Consider the following 27,359-nt stretch of genomic DNA (forward strand, 5'->3'; position numbering starts at 1 on the left):
TGTGACTTTCTCAGCCTGTCCCCGTGAAGCCTCTCTGGACGCCTGCACTGTCCCCTCAGCCCTTCCTCCTGGCACCTGGGCCATCACAGCCCCTCCTGCCTGGCCTCCCACTTCCTGACTCGTGGCGGCGCTGCTGGGTGGTGGAGCCGCTGCAGTGGCCTCTGGTGCTGCCTCTGCACAGGCCTTGCCTCCGCTGGCGGCCCCTTCCCAAGCTTCATGCCCATCCCCTCCCTTCTGCGGCCTGACATCCTCCTCAGGGGCCAGGAGGCCACCACCCCAGGCTGCGTGATCCCAGTTCTTTCCTGAGGTCCTTCCTAACAGGAACTGGGGAGGCGTCAGTTTCTCTCCAGGAGGGTGGCTTCAGGTCCTTCCCCAGGCCGGGCCACCACCTGCGCCATCTTCCCCTGGGTCCAGGGAGCTGGCACTGACCCTTCGGGGTGGAGAACACACTCACGGGTCTGTGAGCGTCGCCAGCCCCTGGTCATGGAATGAGGTTGGTGGTGTCTACCTCTCCCTCCCTCCCCCACGGTGTCTCCTTGAGGAAAAGACAGAGTCTCGCTCTGTGCCCTGGGCCCTGGCCGACAGGTGCTGTGGGACAGCCCAGGGAATGGCCAAGTCCTCCTGCAAACGAGGGTCGGTGCCTGGTCACTCTTTCTGTTGAGTCCTTTTAGCGAGGGGCCACATAAGAGGTTGGGCCCCCAGTGGACCCATGAGAGCCATCCTGTGAAGGTGTGGCACCAGATTGAGTCAACACGTTCCTTAAAGGAGTGAACGCAGACGGGGGGCTCAGCATGACTGACGTGGGGAGAAGGCCGGGCCGTCTTCTCTGAGCTCTGGGTAGGGTGTGGGTGGGGGCGGTCTGGGCCTGACCCAGGCCCTAGTTGGGCACAAAACTGCCAGGTCACTGTAGGCAGAGACCTGACCTGACCCTCGTGGATACGATTTCCACTTCCCCAGATGGGGTGGGGTGGACTGGGCTGGGGCTGCCATGGCCTCCATGGCTCCAGGGACCTGCCATGCTCTGGGGCCAGCAGGGAAGGTGAGGCTGTCTGAAGAATCTTTGAGCTCAGTACCTGCAGGAACCCCCTTGTTCACCCCCCTGACTACTCCTCACTGGGGCCTGGGGGCGCTGGGGCATAGGGACAGGTGTCCGTCTGGTTCTGTGCTGCCTGTGAGGGAATAGCTCCCAGGCTTCATGGGAGGCCCTGGGGGACAGGGTCAGCCTTGCCTGAGAGGCTCAGAGAGGAACTTGGCCACTGCTCCTCAGAGGGTGGGCAGTGTAGAGGGGAGGGGAAGGGGCTGGGATGTCTCCTGTTTGGGGCTCTCACAGTCAGGCTGCCTGGGCCAGGGCAGCACCCCACAGCCTTCTACACCCCAGCACCAAACCCCCAGACCCTCGCTTGCCTGTCCCTGCAGGTACTTGGCTCCAGGAGAAGGTTCTGGGGGCAGGAACAGATGGGGTGACCGTGGCCTCTGGGATATCTCGGGGGTGGCAGGACGCACAGACTGAAGGCCGCCTGAGGTGGCTGAGCCCTGGCGGAGGGAAAAGCTCCGAGGGCAGGTGCGGGGATGTCTTTGGTGGCCTCCCACAGCCAGCCCCGTCTGACGGTGGCAGAACAAAGGCAGCCGTGCCCAGTCGCTGTCATTCAGGCGCTGCGAGGCACTCTGACAAGGGACCCTATTGATTGTGTCTTTGAAGAAAATTCACTGTAACCAGATCAAATGAGCTTGTTAATCCCGACACCCCGGGAAATGGTGCGGGGAACAGAGGCCGTGCTCACCGTGGCTTTCATCCTGGTTTCTGGCAGCTCTCGGGGAAGCCAAGCCATGGAGCTTCCCCCACGGAGGGGGAAGGAGCGCAGGCTGGGGTCGGGCTGGCTGGGGAAGGGATTGCCCCGTGGCTGGCCAGCTCTGCCCGGGATCCGAGGCAGGTGGCATCCGTGGGTGCTCGGGACACTGGGTGGGCAACGGGGCCAGGCTGTGTCACCAGGAGCCGGTTTCCCCTCCTGGTTGGGAAGGCACTGGAGGGCCCTATTCCCCTCCCCCAGGCCCAGGCCTGCTTCTGTCCCCAGAGCACAGGATTAGGCCTGGAGCTGCCAGGGCACTGACTCAGACCCAGGGTATAGACAGGGCCATTCAGAGTGTTGGCCAAGGAACTGCGGGGAGGGGGTGTTGCAGGACCCATGACCCCCACCAGGCCCTGCAGAGCTGGTGCAGGAGGAAGCGGGGGCAGGGTTGGACACAGTCACATGCGTCAGGGTGACGGGGGCGCTCTCAGTCCTGCATACTAATTACATTTTTAATCAGGCAGAATGAGACTCCGGCATCAATCTGCCACGTAGCCGACTCTGAATCGTGCTGGAACTGACAGGAAGGTTCCAGGCGGTGACATTGGCTCAGCAGTGAGGGGTGGAGACTGAGCTGGGTCCCTTGCCCTGGGTGCAAGGGGCATTCCACTGCTCAGGCTTCCCAGAGGCGCCCCACACACCAGATGGCACTCCACACTTGATTTTATTCCCTGACATGGATTTGCAGAAAAGGCCCCATTCCCTGGCCTGGAGGAGGCAGTGGGGCCCGGGCAGAAGGGGAGCCAGTCTCATTGCTGGCCAGGTCTCAGCCTTTCTTCCAGCTCCATCCTCTTCCCTGCAGTTTGTTTGAAAACTGAGCTGCAAACATTAATAAAATGCAAAACTAAAACCAAAAGCAAACGTTTGAGTTGTTAAAATCCAAATTAAAAATCCCCCTTGGTGTCAACAGGTCCTATTCCTAAAGCTAGTGGGGTGGGGCAGGAGGGTTGGCCAAGCTCGGCCAGCACATCAGCCGTCAGGTTCCTTTTCACACTCGACCTCCTCCTCCTCCTCTTCCTCGGGGCCCAGGTGGCCCTGGTTGCTCGGCTGCTTCAGGACAGCTCTGTACTTGAGGGTCACGGCCGCCCACAGGACGACCTCCACCAGGCTGATGATGCTGATGACTTGTGCAGAGCCCAGCCGTGAGGGGACAAAGATGAAAAGGCCTGATGTCGAGGTGCAGCTTTGCCTCCGGCCCTGCAGCAGGAACCCCAGGATCCTCCCTTGGCCTCTGGAAGCCTCTGCTCGCCTGTCTGTAACGAGGGCCTGCTCCAGGAATGAATGCCCTGGGTCAGTGCAGAGCTGAAGGAGTTAGAGGCATCCTGAGAACTCCCAAGGCTTACAACATGCAACCTGGGGGCCCAGGTCCACCTTCAGGGCACATTGTTGGTGAAGAACGGTGCTGGACAATTTCTTAGGTGTAAGCTCATAGCTTTCATCAGGTTCTCTAGAGGACCCCAAAAGGTCAGCACCCCTACATTAGTGGGACAGATAGAGCCCCACCTCTCTCCACTGTGGTTGTCCCCAAGGAAGGGAAGGTGGTGCCAGAAAGCAGGACCCTCAGGAAGGGTCTGGTGAGCTGGGAGGGCCTGGGGGTCCTGAAACCCCACCCGGGAGGCTGCAGTGCTGGGGGAGCCCAGGGGATACAGATGAGGGCAGGGGGCACCGCAGGAGGCAGGGGAGGGCTCGCCAGGACTAAGGGGGATGGGACACAGAGGGGGCCGCCTGCCCTCCCACCCTGGAGGTCTTCACTGCTTGGAGGTGGCCTTCCACCCTCGGTCCTGGGCCCTGGCTGGCTGGAGGGAGCTTCAGGGAGGCCCTGCCAGGCCACCTGTGGCTGAGGCAGCAGGTGAGAGTGACCAAGGGCTAGGGGTGGGGACTGGGAAGGCCCCTGGATCTGTGTGCTATTGCGGGCAAGTGGTGGGGACGTCCAGGGTTGACTGCACTGAGGTGGGGACAGAGAACTGTGGCGGCAGAGCACTGCGCCCCCTGCTGGTGCTATCTGTCAGTGCAGGCAGGGCTGGGCCCACAGCAGGATGACCTAGGCTTGAACTTCAGGACACAGAGCCCCGAGGGTCAGCAGGGGGACTCTGTCCTTCCTCTTCTGTCCAGCTCCAGGTTAGGAACACCACGTTTACTGCACACAACGGGCTGGACACTGTACTCCCAGGGCACTCTGGATGTTAGGAAATTCAAAGCCAGGCACAGGGGCCAGGTGGTGACCTGCAGACCCCTTGGCCAGCTGGAGCCAAGCCCCTAAGGCGGCGTTAGGACAGGCCCACGTCCCCTTGGAGAGAACTGTGAATCAACAGTCACTCAGGGCAAGAGCCAAGCCAGGGACAGCTCTCTTCCTTATCTTCAGGGGACAGTTTCCAGAGCGGCCAAGGACCATTCTCTGGCCTCTCATTCCTTCACATTCCTGTAAACACAGTCCCCGAAGCTTGCACACCCTGCCAAGCTGTACTGGCCATGGAGGGGCCTGATCTCTGGTTCCTGGGTCCTTGGGGAAGGGGGCCAGGCCTGACCCCGGGCCTGGAGCCACCATCCCAGGCAGGAGAGCTGGGCGTCTCTGCAAGGCCCATCAGGTGGGCTTTGTGCTAGGACTGGGGGAGCGAGGGGTGGAGTGTGACCCATCACAGCGCCTGTACCCCTCCAGTGAGGGATGGCATGGGCTGCCCCGCCCGCCCCTGGGCTCTCCCAGGGCACTCACATTGCAGTAGATGCGCTTCTGCACGCCGTAGCACAGCACCAGCACGTCGAAGGCTTGGTTCAGGACGCCCATCACCATGGCTTCTGACTCCAGGGGGCCACTCTCCTGCAGGGACAGTGCTGCAGCCATTGCACCTCCTGGCACTGCCCTGGGCTCCTCGAGGCCTCCTGGTGAGTAGGTGCCCAGGGGGGTCGGGAGCCAGAGGGAGGTGAGGGGCACCAGGCTGGAGGGCTCACCTTGACCAGAACGGCAAAGAAGAGACCGGTGCTGAGCTCCTGCATGTGCTTGGACGCCATGCGGCGGTCGTTGCAGTGGTCCGCCTGCTTCTGCAGGGTATCGGGCGCCATGTCTAGTTGCTCCCTATAGCCTGGGAAGAGGGGGCGGGGTCGTGGGTGGTGCTGTATGGGGCATGAGGTTGGGGGGTGGGGAGTAGGGAGTGGGGAAGGGCAATGGCTGGGGGATGGGCTGCATGGTGCTCCGCCCCAGGTGATAGATTAGGATCTCAGCACCTAGCTCCCAGGGCAGCAGAAAGTGGCCCTCTGAGGTCAGCGTCCTTCTCTCGGCTGTGTCCAGGGCTGGCTGTGGACCCCCTGCAGCTTCCGCAGTACTGGTCCATAGGGAGAGTTCTCAGGCCAGGTTCCCCTACGCTTGGGTCGCCCGACCTTTGGACCTCCACTGTCACTCCTGAATGGTCTTGGGCCATTCAGCACCCACTGTGGGTGAAGTGTGTGTACAGGGGCATGATGAGCGCATAGTGCCAGAACTATGCCGGGTCCCGCAGCAGCCCCGAGCAGAAGTACAGTGCCATCTGCGGGGTGAGTCAGAGCCTGGCCAGCCCAGAGCTTCCCGGACAGTCCTGGAGGGCCCATGCCACCCACAGCCTCGCCGTTGGCAGCCTTGGTGTGCACAGACCTGACGGACTGCTGGCTGCTGAGGAAAGCCCAGGAGGACCAGTGCCAGGACCAGTGCCCCTTTCTGCATAAGGGGACCCAAGGGGAGGCCAGGAAGCTGGGCAGAGCCCAGGGGTGCCCATACTTCTCTCCAGGAGACAAATCTGGCCTGCCTGGGCCTCCCAAATGCCCTCAAGGGGCAGCACTGAGAATGGCCCAGACATGTCCCATCGCTGCTGAGTCACTGCTGGGCACCTCCAGGAGGGAACGGTCTCTGGTCTACTCCTCCCCAGCATGGGGCTGGGGCTGCTACTCTGGCCCAGGAAGGAGGAAGGAGAAGCCTGTGGCCATGTATGACCGGGGCTGCAGACACTGTCTGCTGGAGACACAAGCAGAAGCCGAGGAGGCTGTGGGTCTTTGTTCAAGGAGGCCAAGTCCATTGCTCCATCTGGCTAGAGTGGGAGGCAGGCGAGAAAGCCCAGGATGCTATCCCCTGCCCCGTGCAACACAGGCCTCAGGCTCCTGGGCGCTTCCTCTCTGGCCCAGGCCCACCTTTGGTCGGGGCCATCCTCATCCCCTCTGGCACTGATCCTGCCCAGCTGAAGCCACACTTCACCTGGGCACCTCTGTGCTCACCAATACTCCACACCACAGCAGCCAAGAGAGGCAGTTTCCAGCCTGTCAGACTTGGCCCTTCTCATCTCCAACCATCTGACCCTCCCAGGGGCTGAGACACAGAGGGCGGAGGTCCAGAGACCTTTGTTCTGGGCAGGAGGCAGGGCTGGGACAGGGGGAGATACCCAGAGTCTCTAGGGACCAGCACACAGCCCAGCCCAGCTGGGGCCACAAGCCCCTGAAGCTGCTTGTCCTGCAGTCCCCCAGTTTTCAGGGCTGAGTGTAAAGGCCAGTGCTGCTGCCTGGGAGTGAGTGAATGGGTTCCTTGCAGAGGTCCAAAGTCACTCCTGTGTGTCTCGCTGGTTCCCTTGCTCCCTGGCTGCTGTACACACACACCCTCCTGTGACCTTGGCCAGACAGACAGCCAGCTCCCGTTACTCTGTGCACATGGGCCCTGGAATCCAGGGCGCAGCGGTGGTGACTTGCTGGTCTCCTTAACTCCACTTCCCTTCCAGCCCCTGCTGGGCCCTGGGTTAATTTGTGGGCAAGTCTCCGGGGAGGTGGGCACAGCCTCCACTCCCAGACACATCTGGGCTTTGTTCTCAGCGGTGGCCCAGTTCCCCAGATGACCTGGGTGAGGTTGATGAAGGGCCCTGGCCCCTCCTGGCTGGTGGAGGTGGCTCAGGGTCGGGTGGGATGGGTGGGGACCATGGCTTTCCCACAGGCCCAGCCGTCCCCCTGAGATAGCCGTGGTGTCCTGATGCAGAAGCTCACTGGGGACTGCATGTCCCCTCACACCTTTCTGTGCTCTCTGCTGCTGCCCTGCCCTGTCCCCAGCACAGTTCCCGGGGCCGAGGAACAGGAGCACTGCAGACCTTCTGGTGACTTGCAGCCATCGAATTCCTGAGCAAGGGCGCCTCCGAGGTCCCTGGCAGGCGAGCCAGGAGAATGCAGCTTTTTCAGGCTCTGGCTGACTCCGGAGTGGCTCTGATCCCTGGAACTCCAGGTTGGCTTGTACCTCCTTGAAGGTGATGTCATTAGAGGCAGGGGCATGGGAGGGGCCTCAGATGGGCAGAGCTACTGGCAGTTCTGGGACTCAGGGGCTGCTGTGCCATCTCTGCCAGGCCTAGAGCCACTGGAATGTAGAACACAGACAGCCCCGCAGGCATGGCCCAGCCCCTCTCAGCTGTGGGTGCCGCAGGTGCTATGTCCGGGTAGACACTTGCGACTGGGGGGCAGGTCAGGGCGGCCAGGCCCAAGCAGGTCCTGATGGCTTCAAACCCGGCAGAGCCTGAAGTGTCAGAAAATAAATCCACTGGGGTCAGCTGAAGCCATCCAGTTCTTGTGAACAGACTGAATCTGCTGTGTGACCAAGCCCCTGAAATACAGCCTGTCCCTGCCCCTGGGCTGGGCTGGGGCCCAGAGCTGACTCACCAGCACCCACTGCTCCCGCTGGCCCGAGGGTCCTCTGGGGTCCTGGTCCCAGGATGCTCAGGCCCTGCACGGGTGAAGCTCAGCCTTGGGGGCTGTGACAGGCGTCCCAGAGCAAGCCCAGCTGTCCACCCCATAGGCTGCCACCTCCCTGCAGGCCCAGGCCAAGTCCGCTTCTTTCCCACACTGGCCAGAGGCTGACAGCTAGTTCTGGACTCCACATGCGTGTGTGGAGGCTGTGGAGTATTCCCCGGGACAAGAAGCCACACGGGACCCTGTCTCTCCTCCAGGACCCCAGCCTGACAGGAGGTCTCGGTAGCCCCTCAGCTCTAAGGCATGTTGTCCTTGAGCAAGTCTGAGCAGGAGGCAGCGGTTCAAACTCAAGAGGCTCAGGGTGCCCCCTCCTAGGTGCTGCCTGGGGTCGGCCTCCTCTCCCACCCTCCGGCAGAGGAGGAGCAGCCCCGTCCACCCAGCCATGTCCAGAGCAGGGCAGGAACACTGGTGGGCTGTGCTTGCACGTGGAAGTCACAGGTCTGGGGCCAGTGTGCTCCCGGGAGTCAGCGAGGACGGGGCTGGACCCTCCTTACCTGGACGGGACAGGGTTGGACCCTCCTTACCTGCATGGGCCGGGAGCACATGTTGGTGAGCACCTCCTTCCGGGCCAGTGAGTACTTGTCATCTCCAAATGTTTGGGTCAGGCTTTTCTAGAAGCAAATCCCAGAAACCGGAGTGACGTGTGGCCCAGCTCTGGGAGAGACTCGGGGCCCTGTCATCCGCTAAGTACCTCATGCCCAGCTCTCAGCAGGAGGAGCTGCCTGGGGGCTCAGCCCTGCTCAGAGGGGATGGGTGGGGAGAGTGGGCAGCTGCCCACAGCCTGTGGCCCACACTGGCCTGAGGTTAGTCCCTTCCATATCTTGCTGACTGGCCTGGACTCACTGGGCTCCAGCTCTCGGGCCTGGGGCACCTGCCTTCCCCTCCCAGGGTCGGACCTGCTCTCGGGCCTGGGATACCTGCCTTCCCCTCGCAGGGTCGGACCAGCTCTGGGGCCTGGGGCACCTGCCTTCCCCTCGCAGGGTCAGACCTGCTCTCGGGCCTGGGGCACCTGCCTTCCCCTCGCAGGGTCGGACCTGCTCTCGGGCCTGGGGCACCTGCCTTCCCCTCGCAGGGTCGGACCAGCTCTCGGGCCTGGGGCACCTGCCTTCCCCTCGCAGGGTCGGACCAGCTCTCGGCCTGGGGCACCTGCCTTCCCCTCCCAGGGTCGGACCTGCTCTCGGCCTGGGGCACCTGCCTTCCCCTCCCAGGGTCGGACCTGCTCTCGGGCCTGGGGCACCTGCCTTCCCCTCCCAGGGTCGGACCTGCTCTCGGGCCTGGGGCACCTGCCTTCCCCTCCCAGGGTCGGGCCTGCTCTCGGGCCTGGGGCGCCTGCCTTCCCCTCGCAGGGTCGGACCTGCTCTCGGGCCTGGGGCACCTGCCTTCCCCTCCCAGGGTCGGACCTGGGTGAGATGTCGCCTCCTCCAGGACCAGAGCCAAGGCCCTGGGTTTCTTAGCTTCGCCCCGGGCACGAAGCACCTGAAAGTACCCACCAGGAACGTTCCTGGGGTTCCTACAATTCCAGCCCCTACACTCTGAAAGCCTCTGGGCCCAAGACCAGCCCTTTCTGGCCACAGGACCCCCGCCCTCTGCTAGGCCTCCAGGGTCCCCGCTTAGCACAGTCCTGGTGAGGGGGCAGGTCCCATTGTCAGGGCCCGTGTGACTCAGAGGGGCCCTTCCTCCCAGGGCCTCCTTCCTCCTCTATAGGAGAGACCTGGCTGAAGGGGAGGGACTCTGGGGGGAAGCAGAGGCCCTTGGACCCCCTACCTTCCAGGTCTTTCTCTTCTTTCCCCCAAGCAGAGCCTCCCCTGAACCCTGCCCAGCACTCACATTGAGGGCTCCTGCGGAGCTGAAGTCCACGGGCAGCCCCATCTGGTCGCAGAATTCCACCAGGTCATTGAGCATCCTTGTCTGGGGTGGGGGGTGCCGGCGCAGCAGGGCCTGCTCGGGGAAGGCGCGGTGGATCTTGTGGGCCACTGCCATGTTGGCCAAGAGCATGAACTCCTCCACGAGCCTGCAGAGGGTGGGTGGGATGGGAGGGACCGCTGGGGTTGGGGGACAGCTGCCCAGGCTTTCCCACGCTGCAGCCTGCCTGGCTCTCTATCACCCTTCACGTCTCAGCTTGAAGACAACCTCCCAGCTGCCTCATCTCATGTGTTCCGCCAAGTCCCTGTCTTGCCCAGCACTCCTGTGGTCTCCCCTGCACCAGTGGGTCTACACCACCTTCTCCTCTGACTGATTAGCTTCTGTGCTGGCTCTCCCAGAGGGGGACCCTGGAGAGCAGGGAAGCCCCTATCTATTAAATCATTCACCGCAGCAGCCCCAGAGCTCGGCAGCCCACCCAATCCAGAGAAGGCACCGAGGAAAGATCTCTGCTGAATGACAGGATGCCTGGAACCCGCGGGCAGCCCTGGCTATAAGAGGGCACTATGCTCGCCCAGGCCATGGGAACCCAGGGGCCCCGGCCCAGCCCCTGCTCAGAGGGCTCCCTGGGGCATGTGGCAGTGGTGAGTGGACCGAGGACCCCTCGGTCCCAGGAGTGCTGGGCTCCCTTCTCCCTGGGGACGGTGCCTTGTTGGAGGGAAGCCTCCCGACAGGGTCTCGGAGGGTGGACAGGATGGTCTAAGGCAGCAGGAGGGAAGCCCTCACCAGGGCACAGGGCAGGAGTGGGGATGTGCTGAGACCCCAGAGTCACCCTTTCAGGGGCTGCTGCTCTGGCTTTGCAGCACTTGGGTGTCATCAGATTCAATAGTCACTGTGAATGGACGTGGCTCCTGATGGAAGGACTGAGCAGGTCAAGGTCCCAGATTGAAGGAGCAGGGACTGATGGGCCATGCGGGACGTGAACCAGGCAAAGGCGGGGGGGCTGGTATCACACAGCACTGAGGTCAGTACCACTGTCCCTATCATCAAATCTGGGGCAGGAGGCCCCTCCTTTGGCAGGATAAAACGATCACAAATGTGCACAACACCTGGAGCCTGTTGTGATGGGCGCTTGGGCATGTCCTCATGCCTTGGTGACCAGGATCCCCTTTAAGGGGAAAGCCGCTCCCTTGGGGAGACATGGGGTGATCAGGGCCTTGACCAGGCTGGGGGGACTCTGCCCTCCCTGCCTTCCCCCAGGCTTCATGCCCAGCCCCAAGCTTTCCCCTTGAGTGAGAGAGGTCAGGGAGGAAGCTCCCGCAGGCCTGGCCACAGCCGGGGCCCTGCCATCAACTTCCCTTCCTGGAGGTGTGGGGAGTGCTGCGGGTGAGCCTCGTCATCTGGCCACGCTTGTGGAAAGAAAGCCAGCCAGAGAGAGAGAGCGCCCTGGCATGCAGAGCCCCTCCTCCACCCAGGGTGGGCCTGCCAGGGCAGACGTGTGCCTGTGCTCCACCAGGATGTCCTGAGAGCACATCTGCCTCCCTAGGGAGCCTGAGCTGCAGAGGAAGAAGGGCTGGGAAATGCCCCAGGAGGGCGGGCACCACCTGGGGAGGAGGGAAGCCAGTCTAGCACCCCAATCCCTCCTCTGTGGGGACTTTTTTGGGTTAGGTCATGGCACACAGTAAGGCAGATGACAGCTGGGATGTGTGACCACAAGGATCAAACTTCAGCCTACCCTTCTATCACATAGGACACCCAGCAGGTAAAAGGAGGAGCGTCCATGTTGCCCTCTGGGTGGCAGTAATGTGCCTGTAATGTGCCACCCCACCTCCCAGCCCCTAATCTGTGCTTGTGCCCACCACTTCCTGCCAAAAACCCTGTGTTCAAGCCCTTAACCCACTACAAGTCTCCCAAGCCCAGGTCTGACTCTCAGCTCCACAACATCCTTGCTGTGGGATGCTGAACAAATCACAGAGCCCTCCCCATCCACCCTCTGTCTCAAATGCAGGACAGGGGTCACTCACAATGGCACCTGCTCAGGGCTGTCACGGACGCAGAGAAAACAGGTTCTGCACTGGCAGGCCCTCTGCCCGATGCATGGAAAGCCCTCAGGATGCAGGCGCTGCTCACCTGTTGCCCCACCTGCTCCCTACACGGCCAGCGGAGGGTCTCCTCAACACGCCCTGTGATTTTCATCCCTACCATCAACTCTGTTCCTCAATTCTTTTGAAGTCTCCCCTGAAAAGTAGGGTGCAGTCCCTGACATGAACACTGACTGTTCTAGGCTCACCTGTATCACTGTCTGGTGCCATTAGACTGTTCTTACTTGGATTTCATAATAAGATATTGTGAATCCAAGAGGAGTCAAAATCCCTGCTTGAAAAATATCTAATACTGGTCAGGCCATCAGCACCAAGATGCTTCAGATGCACACAATCATGCATACTTTTGCCCTCTCACTCCACAAAGACTACCACGTGCCAGGCATGGTTCTGGACTTTTCTCCCCATGCAGTTGGACAATCCTCTTGGGCAGGAGCATCCAGGCTATTGTGTGGTGCCTGCTTTCCCCTCCAGCCCAGCTGCAGGAAGAGGGACAAGTGTAGCCTTAGGCCCAACCCTGGGCTCTGTTTTGCAGTGTGGCCAGCAGGGGGCAGCATGACCCCATAGCGGGTTGCACTGAGGCTGCAGGCTGAGGAGGCCACCAGGCAGGCAGGGTGAAGGAGCAGGGCTGTGCGAGGCAGCCCTGGTTACTCTCCTATGCCCATGCCCCACCCACTATGGATTTAGGAACTGAATATCTGGGGGCCTCTTGGGGCTGAGCCAGGCTTCTGCTCTTAGTTCCTGCAGGGGCTCTCCATATCCCTTCTCATGGTCTTCAGTAAACACAAGGTCAAGGACAGGAGGGAGGGGACCGGGAGAGGGCGGGGACACTGCGGAAGCCCCTGCCATGACCACAGACCTCAGGCAAGCTGCTTCCCTGGCAACTCCGCTACCTGTCCTCCCTGGACCCCAGCACAGTCCCAGGCGTCACCCCTGCCCTCGACAATGAACAAGTGCACTCTTGGTGACTTGAACGTGAAGCCTGGTGAGGCTTTGGAGGAGAGGACCACCGTGCCGGGGCCCTTGATGTGGCTGAGTCTCTGCTTCCCGTGTGGTCTCAGCTTCTCCCTCCCTCTGGGGGGCTGGGAGTTGGGACAGTGCCTGTGGAGCTCTGGGGCAGCCAGGTGGGTCACATCAAGCAGGGACCCAGACAAAGGTCAAGGGCACTGAGGAGGGAGCTGGCACCACAGAGAGTCCGCTTCCCAGGCACAGCCTTGGCCATGATGTTTGAGGCCAGCTGCAGGGGCTGTTTGCTGCCCTCATGTCCTTCTGATGCTGCAGGTAGCGGATGGGGGTGGAGAGAACAGGTAGGCTCTGAGTAGGAGTGAACGAAGGTGGGGCTGACCCCTGGTTCTGGTGGTGGCACCCTGGGGTGGCTGGAAGGTGGGTCCCCAGTGGAGTGTGGGGACAGAAAGTTTCAGGCCAAGCCCAGCTGCCAGCAGCCAGAGTTGCACCGAGTTCAGTATTCATCATTGCAAATGGGACTCCGCACCACGGGTCAGAGAACTGAGCTGGACGGTGCAGGGTGGGTGGGGTAGGGTAAGTGGGAGTCAGGGTTCTCATCTGGGGTCAGCATATGGACCACAGTCCCCCACCCTGTCAATTCCCTGGTGGGCCAGCAGGTGGCGCCAGCCTCCTCCCCCTCCTCCTCCTCCTCCTCCCCCTCCCCAAGGTCCTGGGATGGGTAGCTCCAGCTTAGAGCCCAGGCACTCCTGCAGGAACCCAGGCCCAGAGATGGAGGCTGTGACAATGACCCGGTCAGCAAGGCCCTCTCCCCTGACCTCCTCCCTCCCTCTCCTGGGGAGCAGTGCTAGGTGCACAGCCTGGGCAGCCAAACCTCCGAAATGCCCCAAGTGATCCTGGCTGGTCAGGCTGCACCGCTCCACACTCTGGGCCATGGGAGCCCTGAATTCAGGGGGCGGAGAGGGCACTGGGGCTGCTGGATGGGAGCGTACCCTGTCCCCTGCCCCGGCCTCAGACCTTCCTGCTCTGATGTGGGCACCGGCCCTAGCGTCACCCCACTCCTCCCAGCGCCAGGGGCACAGGCATGAGATCACTGGGCCTGCTGGGGATGGGGCGCTGGAGCTCAGGGACTGCCTGACAACTGCTCTCCGAGGGGCTGGGAATGGCTGCCAGCCAGCATCACCTTCCAGAACAGCAAGCCAAGGCCTTGGAGACGGGGTCTCGGTCCCAGACCTGGCATCGGCCGAGTGTCTGGAGCCCGCACCACCAGGGCCCCACCACTCTGGAAGTCTGGGATGGGGCTGTGCTGTGACAGCGGCTGCAGGGCCAGGACCCCAGCTCCTCGTCACTCACTCCTAGCACTCTTCCTCCCTGGGTCTGGGCCTCCCTGGGGCAGGAGGGGACCAGGAGAGAGAGGGCAGGTATGAGACTTGGCGAGCCCCTCACATGCTGTGGCAGACAGCAGGGAAAGGTCACCAGCCCCCGCACACAGTACACACTCCCCACAGCAAGGGTGACACTGGTAGAGACACAGGTTCCCACAGCACACAAATGTTCCTCTAAAGAAAGAACATCAACATCAATACACGAAAAGCGGGACTCTTCATGCATTTACAACAGGGCGTCCTTCACCCTGAAGGTACCTGCAAGCATCAAGATTGTGCAGAAGCAGCCACTGGGTGCTGCATTCCTGCTGGCTTGGGTGGGACCTGTTTCTGTCGCATCTTAAAGGACGATGCTGGGAAAGGCTGCTCTCGCCCTGGTGGGGCCCTGCTGCAGCCAGGCACATTCTGCAGCTGTTTTTCTAGCTCCAAAGGAAGGAAGTCCCCAGAGGCTAGGTGGCCACATTTGGGCCCTCAGACCTTGCCAAAGGGAGGCCCAGTGGCTGTAATGGGCTCAGAGGTGAGGAGATGAGAAAGCGGTGAAGCCATCTGTGCTTCAGAGAAAGTCTGCCTTCCCTGACCATCGAGGAACTGGATCTGAGTATTTCTCTGCTCAGCTGGAAGGCTGGGGCTGGTTTTGATAGTCAGGGATCCGAGGCATCTGTGGCCAGGAAGGTCCTGTCTGGCAGGTGGTAGGGGGTGGGGGGTGTCCTTCACCTCTCCTGGCCCTGCCATCAGTAGAGGAAAAGAGATGAGGGGCTTTTCCTCAGTGGCGTGCATAGAATGCCAGCCCTACTACTCACTTGCTTCTTAAGCTCATGGAATCTCAATTTGTTTCCTGTAAAATAAGGAAGCAATGTTCAAGTTCCTGGCCTTGAATAAATAAGACATTATTATTATACATCCTATGATGTGACTGGCCTGGGTGCCCCAACTCTAGGACTTGGGCAAAAAACACAGCAAAGGCAACATTTCTGTAAGTTTCTTCTGCCTCCCCTACCCTCACCACAAAGCCTCCCTCTGGCAAGGAGCCAGAGGTGTTCCATTTCAGATCCATGCACCTGCTAAAGTGCTGAGAAACTCACCTCACCCCTTCCTCACACGGGGCACTCAAGAGAGTGGCTTTGGAAATGAGCGGGGACCAGGGCAGAGGGACAGGGTCAGTCCCCGAAGCTGAAAATGTGTCCATTTTCAAAGGCCTAAGGCAAATGTGGGACAGAAACAGCCTCTTCTGCCCTCAGCCACCAGGGCCCTTGTCACACTCTGTGGGAGGCTCCTGCTAATGGAATGAGGCCACTCACAGAGCGTGTTCAATTAGCTCTTGCTGAAAACTGCTAATGTGGCTTTGATAAGAATTGCTCCCAGCCAATTTCAGCCTCATTTCTTCTGCAGACCAAATTTTCCACACTTGGGCATATGCTCCCTGTAAGCTCCAGAGCCCTGGGCTCTGCCGAGGCCATGAAGGCAGCTGCTGGGCCTGTCTCAGAAGCTGTGCACCCAACCATGGCCCCTTCTCCATGGCTGGGCAACCCATGGGGTGCAGGTGATGGCCACCTTTAAGTAGAACCTGCTGTGTTCTTAGCGGCCAGAAATTGAGTGTAGTATTGTGGAAACCGCAGGGCCCAGGAGGCAGGCGTCTGTGGGGCACTGAATTGCAGGCTGCTGGGTAGAGAAAGTGGAAGAGATCTTGGTGGCAGCTCTGTCCCGGGCCAGGCCAGGTGGGGCTGGGGGCCTGGGAGCTGGAAAGTGGAGGCCTGGCACGAGGGAGCTGCAGGCAGAGCCCCTGGCCTGGGTGTGGGAGGGGGATGGGGAGGAAGTGCAGCTGCTTGACTGATGGAACCCCACCCACAGCTGGCCGTGCATCCTGCTGCCAGCCTCCAGCAGAGGGTGCAGTGGCTGCTGGGTGGCCCACCGGTCACAGCTTGGGCCTCTCACTGACCCCTCTCCTCCTGGGCACGCTGCAACCTCCGAATACATTGGACATTCCCATGAAACCACAGGGAAATGAATGGGGCCCAGTTCACAGGCATGGAAAAGCCCAGAGGAGAAGGCCTGTGGAGTCAGACATCACAGGCCTGCAGGGGAGGCCAGAGCCAGGTTTCCTAGGCTGGGAGGCTCAGTCCACGGCAGGGCTTTTCTATAGGTGAGTGGGCGGGGCCCTGATGCAGCCAGGCACATTCTGCAGCTGTTTTTCTAGCTCTAAAGGAAGGAAGTCCCCAGAGGCCAGGTGGCCACATTTGGGCTCTTATGCCTTACCAAAAGGAGGCCCAGTGGCTGTAATGGGGAATAAGAGGGGGCTTGCTGGTAGATGGGGCCAGGCTGACAGTGCAGAAGGCCCTTGTCAGCGTAAAGCCAGCCCAGAAGCCTCATTCACTCCCCAAGTTCGGGCTCTGCTCCCAGAGGTAGGGGCAGGCCTGCAGACTGGCAGCAGCCCTGCCCCCAAGCAGAACCAGGTGCCAGTCTGTGCTGTGTGGCCTTGCAGAGTGTAGTCATTAGGGCTTGCTGGCTGCTTTACGGTATTGACACATAAGCCTCTCTCCAGTGCCAGCCCCTGCCCAACCGGAACTGGAAACAAGGTCCTGAGGAGGGGTGGCACAGGCATACAGAAGTCTGGGCACCTAGGGGAGTCCCCACAGTGCCCCCAACATCTTTGTTTGCTGCCCTGCTGGCTCCTGGCCAGGGGTCCCTTTCAAGCCCTGGCAGGGGAAGCTGGCTCCGTAGACTTGGATCAAGAACAGAACTGGGCCATCGCAGACTTAAGGAGGCATCGACTTTGGTTTTAAAATTAGGCTTTGGGCACTTGGATGTTCAAGGAAGAAGGGTGTTCTGAAACACACAGGTCTTTCTCTCCGTCTCTCTCCTGCACATACACATGCTCTTACACACACACGTTACCAAGGCAGCCACAAAAACGAGAGAGAAGCCTGGGCTTCCTGGGACCTTGAGTGGCTTTGCTGCAAGTTGGAACGAGTGTGCTCACATCTGAAAACTGCTCCTGCCCAAACGGCTGCTAGGTCAGATCCCCTTCAGCAGGGCCACCACCCCAACCACATAGCTACTAAAGTCTGCAGGGAAACAAGCGCAGAGTGGTCTCTGCACTTCCTCATCACTCCTCACTGGCCCCTACACCCAGTGCACGAGGAGGGGACTGTTGGCCCTAAGATGACGAGGGAGATGGTGTCTTTGGGAGGCCACAGAAGTGACAACAGAGGTCCCATGCCACGGTGTGGCAGGGCTGGATGTGGAGACTGCCAGGCACTTTGCTACTCTCGGTCCATCAAGTCTCAGAAGACAAGAGTTCTCATGTCTAGCAGGAGAACGGGGAATTCAGTAAGCTCGAAGGACTTGCCCAGGCTCCCAGACCCAGGGTCCCTGACACCCTGTCCACTGCTTTGTCCTCAGGTGACCCTGCATCATTTGCTCTGAACCCTCTGAGGAAGAGGGAGCAGCAGGATTTCTTTCTGGCACCTGCCAAAGGCTCTGCTGACAGTGGGAACTCAATGCAGAGCCCACCCTGAGAGCACACTGCTTGTTTCCAGGCCCCCACTTTGCCTCTGCCTCTGTCCCGCTACAGCTGGATGAGGAGGGCAGAAGCAGCATGGAGGCCCACGCCACGGCCTCCCTGGTAAGGCTGCCTCCTCCTGGCTGCCTCAGGCTCAGGCCCTTTCCTGTCTGAGTCGTCCAGGGCAGAGCACGGTTGCTTTTCCTGCTCTTGGTTTCCCGTCACCACTGAAGGTGCCCTGTGCGGCCTCTCCTTTGCTAACACTCCTCCCAGCCCCCACAGAGATGCACTGGGCCCCCGGGGCAGGGCAGAGTGGGCCATGGGCCATGGCAGCAGTGGGATGAGGAAGGCCCCTGCCCCTCAGATGCCTTGGCCCACGTGACAGCATGGACCCTGAGTACTGGGCCTCAGGTGAGCCTCTTTCTAGACTGGTCCAAGAGGCAGTTTTTGTGCTGAGCTCGGAGCTGGGCAATGAATCCAGGCATCTCCCATGTTTTCCCTGATGAGCTCCGTACAGTCAGAGAAACCTCAAGCATTCCCCAGGTCAGTCCCTCGCCCAGCCTGAGTGCGGCCCAGGGTCCTCAGCTGCTAGTGCTCTGGGGGTCCTTGGCTGTCACACTCCCTGGCCCCCCACAGGCTCTCGCTGGCCTGTTTCTGGCCTCAGCCCTGCTCCCTTACCGGACACAAGGAGATCAGTGCCTCTGTTCCCCAGGGAACCCGTGGGGCCTCCCCATGGGTGACAGGCATCCAGACTCTTACGCCACCCTGGATTTTCACTCTGCCCACTCTGCTCCCCGTACCCAAGCCCACCTTGTCCACTCAGTTCCCTGTGGGGCTGTACAGGTTCAGTTCAGGCATCTCCCTCCCTGGCTCCATGGTCCTGTGGGCTGAATCTAAACCAAATCTCATCAGTGAATCCAGACTGTCTTTTTCTGGAGGCTAGTTTTCCTCTGCAGACCATAGGCCGTGGGGCGGGGAGGGTGGGAATCACCTGGCCATGCCCATCTACGTATCCCAGAGCTGAGCAGCACATGGAGGAGCTGGTGAAATGTTTGGGGACACAAATGAGGCATTTCAGCGATAATGATTCGCTTATTTGCTCCACAGAAAATGCTGAGTGCCAAACAAGACTTATTTTCAGGGATGGAAGCACAGCCCCCTAGTAATAAAGGACTAGGAGTGGCAGTTATGGTTCCTGGAAATTCCCTTCAGCTTATCACTGTTGAACCAGAGGTGTATGAACTTGGCAGACGAAAGCCAAGATGGCTTCTGCTGGCCTAATGGGACACGCTGCATTTGCCTCGATACATTCTTACTGCCTGTAGATGGTTATCACTTAAATCCACCACAGGTGACAGGTGACAATGTGACTGGGACTCATTTGTTGGTTACATGATGAATGAATCCTCTCCTGCAAGGGCAGCCCGCCTCAGTATAAACATGAAACACAGAAGGTTAAAAGAAAACCTCTCTTGTCTCGGTTTTTTTCCACTGAACTAATGCTCGTCTTATCAACCCCTGGAACACAGCATGTTGAATTTGGCAGAGCTCTGCATTCATTCTGTGACTTTTAAAATATTGACACACAGTTTTATGACCCAGGTTCAGAGTGGTTTCAATGAATGTGTCCCCTGACCCCAGAACATTCTGGGCTTCCCTGACATCTTCATGTGCCTGCCCCATGTGGCACTGAGGCCCCAGCTCTGCCCTCTCTGCTTTGTCCACAGGAAGGGGTAGGGTGGGTGGCGCGGCGTGGGATGGGGTGGGGAGGTGGGGAGAACAATAAGACTGCTGGGTGTCATCTCTACCCCTACCCAAAGTCAACCAAAGACCGCTGAGAGCTCTCACACAGCCTGTGTGAAGACTTCAGCCCTTTTCCCCACGCCACTCTCATTCTACCTGAGAACCAAGACCAGAACAATCTGGATTAGGCCCTGAGTCTTTCCAGGAAAGCTGGGTCAATGGTAAGTCGGATGGCGAGGCCAGACCATGCCAAAGCCTGACTGGACCTGAGGGCTCTGCTTCCCTGAGCTACCACTCTGCAGGCCAAGCCCGTCTTGTAGGGCAGCCTGGGGTGCAGAGGGCAGTCCTGTTTATTCAGGATTTTCAGATGCATTAAGAAAACTCTCCTGGTACCTGGGATGCTGACCAGCAATGGCCTTCTGGGAGCTTCTTCACAGGTAGGTCAGGCGAAGCCCAGGCAGCCATGTATGACCGGGAGGGCCGGCCCATTCCCTTCGGCCTCCCCTGGGTGAGAATTGTTCTTCCTGCAGAGGCTGCAGTACCTGGAACTCTCTGGCCTCAGTCCAACTGCCTCTGCCTGGGAGGAGAGCCTTGCCCAACACCCCAGGAGGGCCCTGTGTGGTCCACTGGGCTGTGCAGCCACCAAGATGGAGAGTAACTGTGTTGTCTGGTTAATGGTGCTTATGGCTGTCCATTTATCAGTAAATCTTTGTGATACTCAAGCCCAGTTCCTCGTGTGCCATGTTTGGCTGTTGTGGATGTACTGTCAAATGGTCATTTGCAACAAAACAAAGAACTGGCTGCTAGTTTCACCAAGACATGCTTACGGGTAGCATGCAGTCCAGGGTGTGTCCACTGCGTGCCAACCACACAGTGTCGTGCGCATCCCACATGGGAAGGCCAGTGTGGCAGGGTGCGGGGTGCTGTTGCCCTCTGCTTCCCTCAACCACCACAGTGTCTTGTGTGCCAAGCACACAGACACTGGGTGCTCCTCATTTGATACCCTCTGCCCAGGAATGGCCCAGCCAGCCATGTGGGAGCAGACCACACCTCCCTGCTGGGTATGGAGGCCAGCAGTGCTAAGACTCTGGCAGTAGGAGTTCTGAGAAAGGAGTGGCCATGGTCACTGCACTCAAGGAACATGAAGGGAAGACCCCTGCCCTGTGTTGTATGTGGAATGCTCCTGTGGTTTCAGAGAGAGATGGTGGGGAAGTGGTGGGAAGGAGAGCCATTCTCCTTCAATCCATGGTCTTTAGGGATTCCCCCTCATTCCAACAAGCACGACAAGACGGAATACAGAGGCTTGGCGAGGCGGCTCTCCGCTCTGCTCAGTTCTCCAGGGCTTGGCCAGCCCTTTTCCCTCTGGCTCTTGTCCCATGACCACCCTGTCACCTTCTCACTTGCCTCCTCTTGGGTGGGCTGGGGCCTACAGGGTCCCACACTGACACTCCAGCTGGGAGGAGCAGAGAGCAACAGCACCCAGCACCCTGCCGCACTGGCCTTCCCATGTGAGGTGCGCACGACACTGACAGCCACTCCCTGCATCCTTTCCTCACCTCCCCACTGGCCCTTGTCGCCCCCTTGCAAATGCTGTTTTATATACCTGTCTTCCTCAATGGGCTGTGGGCTGCAAGGGAAGGAACTGGGCCCTTCTCTTGTGCTCAGTGCAGTACCTGGCACTAGCAGGTGTCCAATAATGTTTGCTGGACAAGCAAACGAATGACGTTTACGACTGGGCCAGAGAACACGTGGCGAAACTGGTCCTCCAACCCATGAGGACGTGGGTAGACGTCTCAGCGCCCGCCCTTGAACTCCAAGGGCTTTCCTAGGAGTCGTTTTCTAAGTTTGATGGTGGGAAAGGACCCATGTGGCACAGAACACAATTCTGAATATAAGGGCTTCCTGAAGATTCCCGCAAGTTACCCTTGTTTGAGTCCAGCTTCTAGGATGCTCTGACCAGCACTGGCCTCTGGCCTCTGTGGAGGCTGGCCTTGCAGGAGTGGGTTCTCCATTGTGGATCAGCAGCTTCACTTTATAACAGAGCCCAGAGGCAACCTGCCAGTATTCTTGTCTTGCTAAAGTCAGTGGGGAAAGGTAGGGCGCTGTCAACCACAACCTGGATAAACTTAGGCGGCTACTTACCCTCTCTAACTTCTTCTACCTACCTCACAGGGTTATTCTAGTGAGGATTAAATGAGATAAACTTTGTTATCTTATTTAACATTATGAACTCTGACATACTGTTAACTATTCCATAAATATTATTAGTGTTATTATGAAAACCTTCTGCACTGAATTAAGGAGACAAAAAATAGAAGAGGCGTAATTAAAAAATAGAATAGGCCAGCAGTGGTGGCTCACACCTGTAATCCCAGCACTTTGGGAGGCTGAGGTGAGCAGATCCCTTAAGGTCAGGAATTCAAGACCAGGCTGGCCAACATAGTGAAACCCCATCTCTACTAAAAATACAAAAATTAGCCAGGCGTGGTGGAGGGCACCTGTAATCCCAGCTACTCAGGAGGCTGAGGCACATGAATCACTTGAACCCAGGAAGCAGAGGTTGCAATGAGCAGAGATTGGGCTACTGTACTCCAGCCTGGGCGACAGAGTGAGACTCTGCCTACCTTCTACCTCCCCACTCGGCCAAAATAGAAGAATGTTAGGAACACAGAACATGCGAGGGAAAAAGAGCAAATACTGCATGCATGCCCCCAGGAGACATCTGTCCAGCATCTGCTAAATACCTCTGTGTTTCTGACACCGTGTGGGGGATGGGATGAAGTGACTGTCCTTGCTCTTGGGCACAGGGAATCAGATCAACACATACTTACTCCCCTACCCCATAACCCCTGTCCAAATTTTATTAGCATAAAAAGTGGCTTGTTTCCTCAGCACTTACTGCCTGGGCAAGGAAGGCCTTTTACACACATTCTCCACACTACCCACAAATGTGTTTGCCTTCCATTGCAAGGACTGTCCATGGGTCATGAAGCCAAGGGTAATAACTTGCCTCCCAGGGCACACAGCAAGGTACTGGTGGTTCTGAGGTTAATGCTGCCTTAAGGATGTGAGAGTTAAGCTCGATGACACTAACAGCTGGGAGATTTACTAGAAAAAAGCCCAAAGGAATGAAAAGTTCCTTCCTCTTCAGGAACGGTACAATGAAAAATCACAACAATGGTTTCCTAGAAGATTTATGACACAAAAGATAGCGACCAGCTAACTGCGCTTTTATCTACACCAAAGACTAATGAGAGGACATAGATTTAGATTAAACTGGAGGGCTGTTAAACCAAAGAAGAACAATTCAATAATAAGCACAATATCTTGCTTACCTAAAACTTAATCGCATTTGATCTTATGTCTTTGAAACATGAAGCAGAACCAGGAAATAGGCAGAAGCAGGGTCTGTGGGCACCAGCGTAGACACGGGGCCGGGCACGAAAGTGTACCTCCCGGGAATTCCCTCCTTTGTGCCTCACTCAGAGCCTTTCCTCCCATTGAACAGAATCCTAACAGCTTGCCTCGGCTTCCTCACAGATTCCATGCTCCCCACAAAGCCTCATGCTTGGAGTGGCTGGAGAGAGTGCTACAGGCTTCTCTGGACAGCTATGGAGAAGTGACAAGTGGCCTGACTGTAAAGGCAGGGATAAAGACAGGGCAGGGCCCCAAGCGAAATCAGTGCAAATACACAGCATTGTGGGGACAGCTAGTGTGGAGGCGAATGACACTGTGGAGTGCAGGGGACCCCATTAAAGAACAGGACATAATTGTAAGGAACAAGGTTTTGGCGCCTGCAAAAATAAATCCTCTCTGTAGAATGACTCCTTCCTTCTTACTCTAGGTAGCACAAACATTAACAGATTTACAGAGCAACAAAGGCTGTGCTGGAAGCTGATGAGCTGATGCCCAGGAGGCTACTGTAGAGCCGCAGTGGTGTTCCAGGGCTCCTGGACACACAGACACACCAGTGCCAGGGCACTCAGGGAAGGGAGCTGCTGAGAGCGGGGTCCCTGACCGCAGGAGATGAGCCATTTCCTCTGCCATCTCTGCTACCCATTCATCACAGTCCACTCTCCAGTTTGGCACCTACCCCCTACTGGTAACCCGGGCTTGGAGGGCGGACCCTGGGTCTCACCTAGCTTTGGGGCAGATGTGGGGTCACACAGGGTCGGCCTGAGGGTAGCCCAAAGTCAGTGGAATGATCTATGTTGTTCATCTCAGCCAGGCCTTGCTGTGTTGGGCTTTCAGAGCAGCTGCGGAAGTTGGCCACTTCCTCTTGCTTAACTCAGTGGGCATGAGCTGGGCACTTGCTCTGACTCACTCTATGAAATCTTTTCCCAGCTGTGTTCCGGACATCAGAGAAGCATCCGCAGAACAGACAGCAAACATGTTTAATTCTTCTTCAATACGTGAAACAGCCACTAGGCAATTTATAGCCATTGATAGCCTCTGCCTGTCATCAAGCACAGCAATTCCTTCAGGCTCTAGAGGCTTCCTGCCCAACCACCAAGAAAAAGCCACAACGCCCCAGAGAGCTGGGAGTGGCAGTGAAGACAGATCAGAAACACTTCCCCACAGATCACACGGCCAAAACCTAAGAAAGCCAAGCACATTCTGGGTACCTGCCAGGCAGCCGCAGAAGGTAACAGCCATGGGCACCTTTCTTCAGGCTCAGACCCAACATGTAATCCTATGACCTGTTTCTTTTATGGGCTAACCTACTTGAGAGTATATCTCAGACCTCTGTGGCCTGAGTCTGGGCTCTGGGCTTTCAGTACTCGAGGGAGGGTTTTTACAGCAGAGGCATTTGCTACTTTAAGTACCTCAACATGCCCTGGGTCTGGGCCAGCACACCGATATGGGGGTGGGGAGGGCTGGAAGCTCCACTTGCCAGGAATTGAGTGTCCCTGTTCATCAAACAGGAACCTGGCCTGAATATCACAGTCTCTTCTAGAACTCCGTGAAGTCTTGGGAAGGGGCAAGCCTCCTTGGGTTTAAAGACTGCCTGGCTGTGCCATCTGCTTAAAAAAGTTAGCATGAGGGATCAGAGAGCCAGCTTCCCCTGGGGATGCAAACCTGCGGTTGGAGAAATACCCAGAGAGGCAGAGAGAGAAACGAGTCATTCCAGGACCTTCTGAGAAAGGTATGGATGTGGCAGGTACAGATACAGGGAAAACAAAAATGGCCATTCTCACCACCCTCTGCCACTGGTAAGAACACATCTTCATGTGCTATTAAGTATCTAGGAAAGAAATCCAAAGAGCTCCAAGTCATGCTGGATTGCTGCAGCCCCAGGAGGCTCTCCAGAATGGAAGAAGCTGCAGTCCATCACAAAAAGATAAGGAAAGGGAATGGCAAAGTGACATTCAAGAAAGGGAAAGTGTTAGCTGCTTAATGTAGCTCTGTGTTAAATCGACAATGAAAACATTTACTCTTCAAGGTCTTTGAGAGTTCTGAAATATCCAGTTTTGAGAGTTCCTGGTGTCCTCAACTTTTCTGTCTCATAGGGAAATCTCTTAGGATACCCATGGGTAGTTATTTGGGCTGCAAAAGGTGGGGTGTGAGAATAGTGGGGGGCACTCTCAGTCTAGGGAGCTCCTTTCAGCCCCAGGGCCCTGAGGCCTCCGGGGCCTGCTTGGTTTGGGTCTCCACCCTCTCTGTCCTCTTCATTCCTCCAAGTCTCAGCGAGAGGGATTCTGTGAACCCATGTAGGACTCATAACCCTCAAAATGGGACAGCTAAGACTCTACAGGGCTTAAAAATACCTTGCAACCTGAGCAGCCTGCCCAGGAGGAAAGCCTTCAATCCTACCTCCCAGCACCAGACAACAGGTGACAGAATGACAGCAGAGGCTGGGGAAGGCCCTGTACTGGGCCCAGTGGGTGCTGAGCTGGTGCTGAGCTGGTGCTGAAGAGGGCTGCAGCCCTTTAGGGCCACAGGCAGGCCCACAGGGCTCCTTTCCATGGCAATGGAAATGAGGGAAAGGAGGGATGGGGCAGGTGACAGGGTCATAAGGTTTGGCTCTGTGTCCCCACCCAAATCTCATCTTGTAACTCCCATAATTCCTATGTGTTGTGGGAGGGACCTTGTGGGATATAACTGAATCATGGGGGCCGGTCTTTCTCATGCTGTTCTCATGATAGGGAATGGGTCTCATGAGATCTGATGGTTTTAAAAATGGGAGTTTCTCTGCACAAGCCCTCTCTTGGCCTGCTGCCATCCTTATAAGATGTGACTTGCTCCTCCTTGCCTTCTGCTAGGATTGTGAGGACTCCCCAGTCATGTGGAACTGTAAGTCCAATAAACCTCTTTCTTTTGTAAACTGCTCGGTCTCAGGTATGTCTTTATCAGTAGCATGAAAATAGACTAAAACACAGGGATATAAGGAGATTTGGGGTAGGAGATTACTGGGGAAAGGAAAACATGCTGAATATACCTATGAGGTATTAATAGTTTAGCAACTTTTCTCTCAGTCATGTGTGACAAAAGTGGTATTTTTATGACCTCGGGGGTTCACATTCAATATTCCACCAAGGAATCAGGGAGAAGTAAGGAGAGCATGGGTCTTGGAGTCAGACAGATCTGTTTGAATCCTTGTTCAAATGTACAGTCATGATATCCTTCCATAAAATGGCCAAGGCAAAATCTCCTCACAAGGTTAAAATGAGGAGTAGCGGTCTTGTGATAAACATTAGTTCCTTCTCATTTAAATAAAAAAAAATTCAGACACCATCTTCCTAGCTCCTAGTTCATAAATCACCACTTAAAACTTAAAAAAATGTTCCTAAATTGAAAACTCATCTTGGGGAAAAATAAAGTGTATACTAAAGAAAATGCCAGTAAAAATTTTTATAATCTAAAGAGTGAGTTTGTGGTTAAAAACTCTTCTCTTTGAGATCAGGAACAAGACATAAATGCCTGTTATTATTATGTCCAGGAAATACTGTACAGTGCAATAAGGCAAGAAAAAGAAATACATGGCATGAGAATTGGAAAGGAAAAAGTAAAACTGTCATTATTTGCAGACGACATGATGAGGTATGTTGGAAATAAAAAAGCATCTACACTGAACTGAAATACCGTTATGAAAAAAATCTACAAATTATTTGAACCTAATAAATAAATTTAGGAAAGTCATTGATGACAACAAGGTCAACAAAAATAAACTGTTTCCTTGTATTAGCAACAAAGAGAAAATTAAATTTACAAATACCATTTAAAATAGTACCACAAATCAAACACCTAGGAGTAAATCTAATGAAACATGAACAAGATCTCTAACAGAAAATTATATTGAGAAAAATTAAAGAAGCTCTAAATAGAGGGAGGTACCATGTTTGTGAAGACTCATTATCATAAAAGTGTTGATTTTTCCCAAATTGACGTATGGATTCAAAGCAATCTCAATATAAATCTTAGTAAGTTTGTGTGCATGTATGTGGCAACTGACAATCTGATTCTAAAATCTATATGGAAATGGAATGGGCCAAGAATAGCATAGGTGCTCTTTACAGAAAAAGTCCAAGTTGGAAAGTCTAGCTCTACTGGATATCAAGATTTTAATACAAACATTAAGACAGTGTGGTATTGGTACAAGAATAGATATATACACCAGTGACACAGAATGGAGAGCAGAAACAGACCTGTGCACATGGGTACTTCGTTTTTGACAAAGGTGGCAGTGCTAAGGTATGGGGAAGTGTTTTCAAAAAATGATGCTAGGTCAACGGATACCCATAGGAAAAAGTAAACTTGCTGTACCATTTTCAAAAATAAATTCAAAGTAGATTCTTTTAGAATATAAACAAAGATTTCTTAAATGGGATACAAAAAGCATTTAACCAATAAAAAAGATTGACATACTGAACTTCATTTAAATTAAGCACTTCTGTTCATTAAAATAACACCAGAGACAGTAAAAGAGCAAACTACACAGTGGAAGATATTTGCAACATGTATAAGCAACAAAGAACTGATATCCAGAATACACAGGACTATAAATCAAGAAGAAAAACAGGAAACCCAGTAGAAAAGTAGGCAAGAAATTTGAAAAGGCACTCTACTGAATGGCCAATAAACAGATGAGTTCTCACACATTGCTTGTTAAATTACATATGATTCAGCAATTTCATTCCTACTATATACTCAAAAGCAACACATGCATATGTATACCAAAAGACATGTACAAGCAGATTTATAAAAACTCCAAAATGGAAAC

The 27,359-nt window shown here is 56.4% G+C and overlaps 1 protein-coding gene across 4 annotated transcripts in view; it reads right to left on the reverse strand.

The window, feature by feature from the left end:
• Nucleotides 1-5,277: 5,277 nt before the first annotated feature.
• Nucleotides 5,278-27,359, reverse strand: part of DIS3L2 (DIS3 like 3'-5' exoribonuclease 2) — a 373,789-nt gene continuing 351,707 nt past the window's right edge. Inside the window, exons 15-17 of one of the 4 annotated variants that reach the window (XM_033229839.1) lie at nucleotides 9,414-9,597; nucleotides 8,111-8,197; nucleotides 5,278-5,365 (exon numbers count right to left, since the gene is read on the reverse strand). In XM_033229839.1, the coding sequence (XP_033085730.1) occupies nucleotides 5,321-5,365; nucleotides 8,111-8,197; nucleotides 9,414-9,597 (316 nt within the window). In that variant the 3' untranslated portion in view covers nucleotides 5,278-5,320. Of the gene's footprint in view, nucleotides 5,366-7,307; nucleotides 7,561-7,762; nucleotides 8,198-9,413; nucleotides 9,598-18,205; nucleotides 18,289-27,359 lie in introns of those variants that run through there. The other 3 variants (XM_033229837.1, XM_033229838.1, XM_033229840.1) reach the window with 3 other exon arrangements.

The sequence above is a fragment of the Trachypithecus francoisi genome, unplaced genomic scaffold (genome assembly GCF_009764315.1).
Source record: "Trachypithecus francoisi isolate TF-2019V2 unplaced genomic scaffold, Tfra_2.0 Lachesis_group13, whole genome shotgun sequence".
Taxonomy (NCBI): Eukaryota; Metazoa; Chordata; class Mammalia; order Primates; family Cercopithecidae; genus Trachypithecus; species Trachypithecus francoisi.